At 52.4% G+C, this 11,073-nt stretch overlaps 1 protein-coding gene across 1 annotated transcript; it reads left to right on the top strand.

The window, feature by feature from the left end:
- Positions 1-358: 358 nt before the first annotated feature.
- CALML4 (calmodulin like 4) lies at positions 359-10,169 on the top strand (the record flags this gene model as incomplete). The annotated part of the gene is given in 6 exon segments (XM_082833256.1): positions 359-376; positions 380-493; positions 596-626; positions 5,236-5,376; positions 6,970-7,158; positions 9,852-10,169. Coding segments are annotated over 6 exon segments (591 nt in total). The 3' UTR covers positions 9,950-10,169.
- Between the last annotated feature and the right edge of the window lie 904 nt (positions 10,170-11,073).

Below are 11,073 nucleotides of genomic sequence, written 5' to 3'. Positions count from 1 at the left end.
GTGGTGTGTGATGAGCCTTAAGTAAGGCGGTGTGCAAAGTGCCCGACACCTAGGAGGAGCCTGCCAGCCCCCAGCTTAGTCCCCGGAGAGAGAGAGGAAAGACCCCCGGAGGCAGGGCCAGGGACCCCCTTTCTGTGTGTCACCCCTTCTTAGTGTCCACAGAGGGCTCCCAGGGAGAAACAGCAGCGTTTGTCCTCTGGCTACAGAGCTTCAGCCTCCTGATGCAAGACTGAGGGCTGGGGAAGCCCTCGTGCAGCCCCGGTCTCTCAGAATCCAACCTGCCACTAGCCCAGGCAGGCCGGGCATCAGCAGTGCACGGGAAGCTGGAATCTGACCCCTGGCGTTGGGCCTGGTCTCTATGGCAGCCGTGGATTTATAACCCGGGCCTCCACCCAGTTTGGCGGACTTTCGACTTGAAGCTGGGAGGAAGGGGAACAGGAAGGCGGTTCTGGGAGCAGCGAGCGCACGGGTGGCAACCGGAGGCCCCGCGATGGTGAGTGAGGGTCTGTGTGGCCCTGTCGAGCTGTCCTGGGCTGGGGTGGCGGGGGGGCTTTTGTGGAGTCCCTCCCTGACTGTTCTCCTCTCTCTGCTGCAGGCCAAGTTTCTTTCCCAGGACCAAATTAATGGTAGGTTTGTTCTTTCATTAGCAACTCACAGCAAAATGTGGGTCTCGTTAGGTAATTTGCTCTGCTCATTTTTTGTTAGTGGGAGGGAAGGAGGTTGGTGGGAGAGCTGGGCCCACCCACAGGCAAGGGGCCAGCCACTGCAGGGAAGGGCTGGGTTGGAGGTGCAGGTGGGGGGCAAAGCTCGGAGGTAAGACATATTGGTGTCACACCTGTCGGTGTGATTTACAAGAGGGAGTGATAGGAGAGGGAGCTCACTGGGTTTTCCCCCAGAACTTGATAGCTGGATTTGGGAAAGGAGAGGGAAAGGGAATGGACAGAGAGACACCGCTGTGGCTGAGGACCCAACCTAAGGAGGGGGCTTTGTAACTGGCTGAGAAAGAGAAAAGAGCCCAGGTTTGCACACTCAGGCAGGATGCTTCTACGCTCTGGGCCTCAGTCTCCCCATCTGTAAAGGGGGGAAGGTCAGCTTAGGTGCTCTCTGAGGTCCCTTCTGTCCTGACAGCAAGCCTAGTCTTGGTGTTTGGAGCACTTTGTTCCTGGAGTCCCCTGACCTGCTGGTCCCCAAGCAGGCTTCAGTTTCCCGCAGTGCATGGTTCTGTTTCCACAAGGCCAAGCCAACAGGGTTGGGTTACACAGAACTCAGGGGCCCAGACCTGGCTGGGGAGGCCCATCCGAGCTCAAGTAGGGAGATGAACTGAGAGTTACCTAGGCAGGGATTCCAGAGTTCTGTGTACCAGGAGCTTGGTCTATAAGGGAGAGCGGGTGGGTGGGTTGTAGGCACCTCCCTACAGACCCCTTGATATCCTTACCCCACGAGGGGGAACAGAGCAGGGACTCTTAAAACACAAGGCCCAGGGCAGGGGCCCCTCTTGCCCAGGTCTTGAGGCAAGACTTGAGGAGTCTCAGGGCTGGAGTCCAGCTGTCAGCCTCAGCCTCCCCCAACCAACACCTGGCTCTGAGGCTCACCCTCCCTCTGGGGCCTCTGAACCTCCCAGAAGGGAATAAGGTAAGTTCCCCTTTGTATGTTAATGTCTGACACAAAGAAAGTGACCACAAACGTTAATGAATGAAAGACTGGAGTGGGAAGACCAGGGACCTTGGAGGCAGTGGACCTGGGGTCCAGTCACCTCTGAGCCTCAGTTGTCTCATCTGTGAAGTGGGGCTAATGACACTGCCTCACTAGGCTGCTGTGAGAGACACAGCATATGTCAGCCATGTGCCTGACACTGGGCCTGGGTGTCACCCAGACGTACGCTGGGGCCAGCTTGCTCTTGCTAGCGTGAGCCAGATGGTACAGTTTTAAGAAATTTGTGAGCTGGTTGTTAAAATCAGCCATTATTAAATAATGGAAGATGAAAGAATGCTCCAATCCCTCCATCTGTATAAACATTTTAAAAAGATATCTCTTGGGGCTTCCCTGGTGGCGCAGTGGTTAAGAATCTGCCTGCCAATGCAGGGGACATGGGTTCGGACCCTGGTGCGGGAAGATCCCACATGCCGTGGAGCAACTAAGCCCATGCGCCACAACTACTGAGCCTGTGCTCTAGAGCCTGTGAGCCACAACTAGTGAAGCCCGCGTACCTAGAGCCCTTGCTCCACAGGAGAAGCCACCTTAATGAGAGGCTTGTGCACCACAACAAACAGTAGCCCCCACTCGCTGCAACTAGAGAAAGCCCGCGCGCAGCAACAAAGACCCAATGCAGCCTAAAATAAATTTATATATATATAAAAAAAATCTCTTGCAGTCAGTAGTGCTGAAGATTTCAAAGATTTCAGTTTAATGAATATAATTTGCACAAAGGCCGAGAAGTAGTTTAATAGATCACTTATCAGATGTAATGATAGTATAGTCATTGGGAAAAGAGTAGCATTCATTGGCATGCAGCCTACCTCACTTAATGGTTAAATCAAAACTGTAGGTTGGCAATGGCTACAAGAGCTGTCAAAACTCACCGTGATAGTCAATTGGCTAGATGGAATTTATAATCGAGTATATTTTATGATTTGTAAATTGTGTGCTGCACATCCTCAAGTCTATAAAACTTAAACTATGTACATATATCATCAGAGCCGGTTGTTACATTCCGAGCATACAACTGGTGTTATCCTAGGCCCTGGGGAGGATTATTTTTTGCCTTGGGGTATTTGTATTTTCAAAGGGAAAACCTAAAGGGGATTTTTAATTCAATTTATTTAACCCAATTTGTTCTTTCATTCAACAGTATGAGTCCTTTCTTTGTGCCAGCCCAGATCTAGGCATTAAAAATATAGCAGTGCACATAATAGCCCCAAATTCCTGTGCTCACAGGGTTCACCTTGCAGGGATGGCGGGCGGGCGGTCGGGGGTGGGGGGTGGGGGATGACAACAGGAAAGTAGTAACATAAACAGGATGTTGGATGGCTGGCTGGCCTATCAGAAGGAGAGCCAGGCAGGGAGAGGACGGGAGGTATGGAGGTCTGGGGGGGGTGGGGTGGGGGCGGGTCTGGGGGGGAGGAGAAGAGCCCTGTTGTTCCAGCGCAGAACTCCAAGTTCAGAGCCAGACTCCCAGGTATCTAAAGGTAGGAAGACAGAACACATATGTAACTGAGGAGGTAGGCCCCCATTTGACCCTAGCCCTGCTGATATCAGGGACCACGGGCCCCCGTGGTGCAGGGCATGGGGGCAGGGGGCAATGTTCCCCCCTGTAGAGCCTGGTGGATTCCAGGCCCCAAGAATGTGATGTCCCCACCTGGCCACTGTCGGAAGATGGTCAACTGTCATAGGATGAGGTCTCAGGAAGGCAGCGGGCCCACCCCTCGTGCAGAGAGACAGAAGACAAACCAGACAGAAAACAAGGTGGGTGGCCAAGAGCGGTCCCCAGGAGGGGGAAGGGGAGAGCTGAGTTTAAGCCCTGCACACATGGTGGCCCTCTCTCTTCCCCCATCCCCACTGGCACTGGGCCTTCTTGGAGAAATTAGGTTTTGCAGGAACCAAAGGTGGGGTTAGGCCAGGCTCTGGCCCTGCTTCCTCTGGGCCACTCCAGCCCCTGCCACCAGGTCCTGTTGGTGGTCTGCCCCTCCGAAGCTCAGGCTCTGCAAAGTTCTGAAAGGGTGGAAAGTTCCCATTCAACCTCTCCACAGGCACAAAAGCAGCTAATTGTCTCTAAACCCCACTGCCTGGCCTGCCTTTGGTTAGCAACCTCCCTGAAATCCTCCTGCCAGGAGAGGCCTTAAGGAGGGACCATGAAAAGGCCCTAGGCCTGGGTTTCCTTTTGCTGTCTCTCCTGCTCTGCTGCCCTCTGGTGGCTTCTGCCCAGGAGTGGAGATCCAGTGTGGCCTCCGGGGCAGAGCAGGCTGCCCACTGCGAGTCTTCTGCTGCTCCAGCCTTCCGCCCCATCTGCACCATGGGAACAACGAAGGTACCACCCCCACAGGGTCACAGTGAGGATTACACAAGGGCCTGGGGGGCAAGTGCTAGTAGCGGGAGCTGCGGTTGCTGGTTTTGTTATCAGCTCAGGAGCCACTGGTCTAGGCCTCTGAGGAACCAGCTGGGTGTGGGAAGCAGGAGAGAGCAGGGTGCTGAGGACAGCACAGGGCCCTGCACGTTCCCAAGCGGGGCTCAAGCCAGGAGCTCTACCCTGTGGGCCCCAGGGACTGGACGAGAGGGGAGTCTTGACCAATTCTGATGAGAGCCCTACCCACAGCCCGTGGTCAGAACCTCTGTGAGGGGCCCCTGATCTTCCCAAGCCCACGGCTGGCCTCACTGTGCCTCCAGGGCTTGGGGGTCGGGGGAGATGCAGGTGGGGGTCGGTTCTGCTGGGCCTGGGGGGGGCTGTGGATCTGTGGGCTACTTGGCCCCCAAGCAGGGTAGAGAGGGTTTCGGGAGAGCAGCAGCAGAGCCTGGGACAACTTCCTGGCAGCGCCTCTTGAAGTCTTGAAGGGGGCCAGGGCCTGTGTCAGAGAGCAGCTTGAGAGTTCAGCAGCCTGGAGGCCAGCGGCTGGAGCAGTAGGCTCAGAAGTGCCCACAGTTGTGATTATTGTCATCACATATGAGAGCCTCTCTGCCAGGCCTGCCCAGAGGGGATTTCTGGTCCTTCCCAGAAAGGAGGACCCGTAGCCCCGAGGCATTATTGGCCCTGTTTCCCACATAAGCTGTCTTTGCCAAGGTCCCCTGGGAGTCTGGTGCCCTGCTGTGAGCTCCTGGTCTCCCTGGGCTGGCCCTGGAGGGTGAGAGAGCTTTCCTCTGGTTTTAGTCGACTGAGGAAGGGAGCAGGGAGGGTGAGAGGGAGGAGACAGAAGGGAAGTCAGGAGAGGGAGGGGAGAGGGTTGGCAGATGAAACAGGACACCTAGTTAAATGTAAATTTCAGATAAACAACAAATACCTTTATAAGTATGTCCCATGCAAAACTTGGGATCGACTTAAACAATGAATACATTTTTTAGAATATCGGAAGTTCGGTTTACCCTGGCAGCCCTGTCTTTTTCTTTGCTGTCTGGCCACTCTAGGAGGGAAAGAGGAGAGGGGAGCAGGCAAGAGGGAGGGGAGGGGCAGAAAGAGGGGGGAGAGGACAGAGAGGCGGGGTGGAGGGTGAAAGGCGGCTCCTGATTCTCCTTTCTGGGCTTTGGCAGAGTACAAGGAATGCTTCTCCCTGTACGACAAGCAGCAGCGGGGGAAGATGAAAGCCACTGACCTCCTGATGGTGATGAGGTGCCTGGGGGCCAGCCCGACGCCGGGGGAGGTGCAGCGGCACCTGCAGACTCACGGGATAGGTGAGTTGGCTGGGCCGGGTCAGTTGCCAGGGAAGGAGGAGTCTGGGCTGAGGGTGGGCCCTGAGCCCCACAGCTGTGGTCCTGGGGAGGGCCCGGCAAGCAGGTGCAGATGATGGGGTGTAAACAGCTCAGAAGTTTGAGGGGTAGGTTGCAGCTGGACCTACCGGCTGGGTGCTGTGTATCACTCGGGCTTCCTTGAATCCTCACAGCAACCGGTGACACCCCCATCCCAGAGGACCAAGGGATCTAGGCATTCCCACAAGGTTATCACACACCTGCAGCCCAGACAGTGCTAAGTGATCCCAAAGTTGTTTTGATAGAACAATGTCCCTTAACTATTTGTCATGTGCTTAGCTCAACAACCCAATGAAGGAGGCACTATCCTAATCCGGGTTTTACAGACAAAGATCAAGATTCAGAGCCCATTAGGTAACTTCCCCAAGTGCTTACGCCAATGGTGGAATCAGGCTTGGAACCCAATTCTGATCTCCAAATGGTTCTCTGGTGATGGGATTATGGGATTTTCATTCTCCTTGTTTCCTCTGTTTTTCACAATGGAAACATATGGGACTTTTCATAACCAAAAACAAGTTTTTTGTTGTTGTTGCTGGGTTTTTATTTTTTAAAGAAAAAGAGGGAGGGATGTCAGAGGCCAGGATGGCTGTTTGCATTGGTGGCTGGACACTCAGGAAGGAGAGAAGGGTGGCCTGGAAAGAACACTTGCTCAAGAGCCCATCTGGACCTCAGTTTCTTCATCTCTCAGATGGGTTCCCACCATCTGCTAGCGTTAACCTGAGGTCCCATCCGAGGGTGCCTGAAGTAGCACTGGGAGCCCGTCCTGAGGCCAGCCTGGGCCTGGGGGTGGGCCTCTGAAGGCCTCAAGCCCAGTGATGGGGCGCTTAGCAACTGAGATCTGCTGCTTCCATCTCCGAACGGGTGGTGGTTTCCTTTGGTTTCTGTCTCCTGCAAACAGGAAGCTGTGGTCAGAGGCAGTTCTGACTTCCTGCAGTTGTAGCCCAGCCAGGGCCTGGGCTGAGGTCCCCAGGCATGCCTGGAGGAAGGGTGTGGGCTGGAGGGACTGGGGTGGAAGCTGCAGTGAGGGAAGTAGTGAGGCTGCAGTGAGGTGAACAGCCTGGTGGGACAGAGGCTTGAGGCCCCAGGTGGGGGTCATCTGTCTATCTTTGTAAATGTGTTACAGTGGCTGCCAAAAGGGGGGATAGACATGTTGGTGCACTTCCCTCCAGTTCAGGGCAGGAGAGAAGCATCCAGAAGGGGATAGAGGCGGCAGTGCTTCATCCTAGTTAGTCCTGCCACTGCTCTGAGGTGACTCTTCGCTCTGAGCTTCTGTCTCCTTAGTGGGCAAAATGCGATAACCAGTCACTAAGGGGTTGTTGGGAGGATTAAATGAGGCATATCCATGGTGGGAACTCAGCAGGACAGGCTGCATCCTCTTCCCTATGACCACTGCCTCCATCATGGTGCTTCCTGAGTTAGGTGGCCCTTGAGCTGGCCATGAAGGCAGGAACCCAGCTGCCTTCCTCAAGAGAAGCCTTTTCCTCCTTGCTCACTCCACTGCGTTTGGGGGTTTCCTAGACAGAAATGGAGAGCTGGATTTCTCTACTTTCCTGACCATTATGCACATGCAAATAAAACAAGAGGACCCAGAGAAGGAAATTCTTTTGGCCATGTTGATGGCGGACAAGGAGAAGAAAGGCTACATCATGGCGTCTGAACTGCGGTCAAAACTCATGAAACTGGGAGAGAAGCTCACCCATAAAGAAGGTAATGGCCTGGGTCCCTCTTTCCCAACAGCACGAGGTGATTAAGGGGTTGGGGGAAGGACACCAAAGCCCAATCCATGCCACCTGGGTTATGCAGGCACTGCATTTGGTGGATGCCCCAGAAGGTTGTAACTAGATGTTGAGCTTAGTGAACTCTGGATTGGATCCCAGAAAAGAACTAGGGACGCTGTGGGTGGCAGGAGAAATTAGCCAGGGCGAAGGGACGGCTTGGGGAAACCCAGTTATGATCTACTTGGGCATCACACTGTGTTCCAAACTTTCACTGTGGGCCTTCATTTAGTGATTATGACAGCTCTGGGAGCACTAGTGTCCCCCTCATACTGATTAAACAGGTGCAGTGAGTGGCTTGTGAGTAACAGAGCTGGGAGCTACATGCAGGTCTATTAGACACTTGGACCCCCGCCCCCCAGCCCCTCTCAGGCTCTTTCCTCTCACCACAGCTGTCTTCTGAAGCTGCTACTGCTGCCAAGTTTCTAAATTGAGATGTTACTTTGCTCCCTTTCCCCACGACTCAGCCAGCTCTAAGAGCTTTTCCAGAAGGGGTGTCCGTGGTGGTCTTTGACTCCTACCTTCCCTGCCTTCCTACCTCAGAGAGGATGAGAGGCTTGGGTCTTCTAGGAAAGCCTGATGTCCATGGTAAGGGTGACTCCAATGTTGGGCCCTTTGCAGGTGTTCTCCCAGTCTGCCTGGTGGGCCCCTCGGTCCAGCCATGGCAGCCATGGCAGCCATGCCAGGTCGCTACCAGAGTCTACACCCACCAACCCCAGAGGCTGGGATTTCTAGTTAGGCCGCTGGGCCACTGCCTATGATTGAGGCAGGAGGAAAAAGGCTTCAGTAGTGATGGGCCTTTAACCTTTGGTTAAATCACAACAAACAGACTTGAATCCTGGCTCCCCCTCATTCTGGGGGACCTCAGGTGAGTTTCTTAACCTCTCTCACCCTCCTCAGTTTCCTCGTTGGGAAATGAGGTTACAACAGACAATCCCTCAGGTCCCTCCAAGAGCTAACATTCTATAAAGCAGTCTGCTGAGATTTTATCTGCAGTCACAAAGGCACAGCGCAAAGCATGTAAAAATAGCTCTACAGAAGGCAGATGGAGCTTCCCCCGCTTTTTCAGGCCGGGAGCTATCACGATCTCGTCTTTCATTGTGTCTGTTTTAATGTGAACAGGGAAACACGGGCTCTCCTTCCCTCCCCGGCTCTGAGGACACTGCATGGGCTTTTATGTACCAAGTGGAGTGTTTGTTAGCAGAGGGCCAGCAGGGGCCTTATTCTTACGGTTAATGATCTCTAAAGCAATACCATGGCCCCCAAACTCAAACATATCTCTCATTTGTTTAACCAGTAAAGAAACATTTCAAAGAAACTGACAATGTCTTCCAGACAGAGACTGATGTCCCTTCCTCTGGCTGTGGGAGAAGGAAAGATGATACTAGAAGTAAGACTCCTTTACCCTCAGTGATTGAAAGAAAAAGCTTCAGTTTTACTACAGAAGCATCCTTGGAGCTGCTGAGATGGCTGGGAGGGCGGCCTCCTTTGCGACCTGGTTCTTTGTGGGTTCACAGGGAACCGCCGTTCTACCCAGAAGGCATCATCAGACTCCAGCTGCCCCTCTTCTGGACAGTTGGAGGCTGCAGTGGTTGTTGTTAGACCTGTCCATTGGGACGGTTTTAACCAAGTGGTTGGTGGGTAGAAGCATCTCTATGAAATAAGATAAATTACAGTCTCTACATTCTGAAAATACTCAGAAGTGCTATCAGCTTAAGCACAGAGCACAGTAATTACATTTTTGGAGGAGGATGGTTAAGCAGGAAGTCACAGGATATTTTCTAACAACTACCCAGGATTATGCTGGGGATGCCTGGGGCCGGGGAAGTTAACACAGAGCAGTAATAGTTTTGTAAGAGGGTGAGGATGGTCCTGAGAAGCCACCGTGGAAAAGTGTAAGCTGGAATGGCTCTTTTTGTCAACTGCTGGGAGAAGCTAGTATTTTGTCCCAGGGATCCAGAACCAGTAAATGTTGGGGTTTTGGTTTTGTTTTTTCTTTTTTTGAGCAACATTAGAGAACAGTGGCAGTTTTTTGTAGGCTTTGAGCTTAGACACAGTTGAATATATTTTCTCTTACAGTACCCCACCCCCGAAACGCACACTTTTTAAAAGAGGTGATGGTAGCAGGTACCACTCGTCACCGAGCCCCCTTGGGGTGGGGGTGGGGTGTCAAGTTGGAAGGCAGACTGGCAGGTCAGGGGCAGGCCAAAGACTGGGCTGGGGGGCCTGGGATGGAGCTACAGAGGGTGTCTGTTCTGCAGGGGGCTGAGACGGTGGGCTGTAGAAGGTAAGATTCATGCCAAAGCTTTCTGGAAATACTGGCCCAGGGGCCAGACATTTTCTGAAGGGGAAAAAAAAAAGCACAAGATGGTTTCAGTGACTGAATCCTTACCAGTACACCCCTACCCTGGCCCCTGCAGAAAGCCTGATGAACTCAAAATTGGATACATGGTCTCCAAGGGGTAGGGGGTGGGTTGTCCTGTTCCCTCCACTGGTTTATTTCCTCATCTACGGGAATAGTCAATCAGACGCTCAGGGAAGACCTCCAGGGAGTCCCAACCCCCAACTGGATGTCCTATAACGTAACACTAAAGCAAACTGAAAAATTAATGTGATTTATTGCAGTGGATGATCTTTTCAGGGAAGCAGATATTGAACCTCATGGCAAAGTGAAGTATGACGAATTTATCCGCAAGATCACCGTTCCTGTGCAGGACTACTGAATGAGGAGAAGGCAAGAGAGCCTCCCCGGGGCCGGAAAACTCAGACCGATGAATCTTTAAAAAGAAAAGCGTTCCTTTCATTTGTGGGAGATGGCAAACACAGCAAGATGACATACCTGACCACAGCAGCGGGTAACTTAGCAAGGAAACGAAATGATTTCAGCTACAGTATTAGCATGTCTTTAATAAAAGACTTTTACTGATTTTAATAACTAACTACCATCAGTCTAGCCCTTTATATCATGGAAAGAGCCTATGGTTTAGAGTTGGGCCAGGGTTCCAGTCCTGACTCTGCCACTTCTGAGTCAGGTGATTTTGGACAAATCATTTCACCCCTCAAAGCCTTAGGATCCTCACTGAGGTTGGATTCCTACTTCTTACCTCATGGAGCCTGTTGAAAATGGTCTTCAAAGGGCCTTTGCAAATTGTAGAGCACTGTGTAATCCTGGGTTGCCATGGTCGTGCTTCTCCTAAAAAGGGCAATTTACCGAAAGACTAATATTCTGTATCTGGGTGCTAGAATCATCTTCCACATTTTCAAGATAAAGCTAGCTGAGAAACAGCAACAAACAGAGAGCTCAAACTATGGCAACAGTTCTTGCAGCACCACAGGGTCACATACAAATTCTCATTCCCAGTGCATACTAATGTAGTTCAGGATATTCATTCATAAACAGGATAAAAAACAGGTTTAAAACAAGGCAGCATCAGCTAAACCCTGGGAAGAGTGATCCGACTACACCCCAAACCAAAGGAAACCAGATGTGACGAGTTGCATTCACTGAGGCCTTGCAGAGCTTGAGAAGACCTGTTATGATGCTTCTGTCAGAATTTTGAGCTCCTCCCTGACCCATTATCACAGAGGTTCATGGGACTGGGATGGTCTGCTCAAGTGGGCCAAACTGATGATGGCTTCAAGCCATTTTCTCAGGACTAATGGAAAGTAATAAGGGGATGGAACAGGCCACAGCCATGACCCAGCGAGAGCCCTGGAAAACAATAGTAGGGGTACTGGTCCTGCCGGGAGCTTTTCCAGCACAAGTGGCTTTTTAAGTTAGTTATGTAGCCAGGAGGTGCCAGGCTGGTGCTGCCTGTGCACTCATCAATGGTGTGGATCCATCGCT

This window comes from Leucopleurus acutus (assembly GCF_964270905.1).
Source record: "Leucopleurus acutus genome assembly, chromosome: 1".
In the NCBI taxonomy this organism is placed as follows: Eukaryota; Metazoa; Chordata; class Mammalia; order Artiodactyla; family Delphinidae; genus Leucopleurus; species Leucopleurus acutus.
This window is presented reverse-complemented; position numbering and strand designations above follow the sequence as displayed.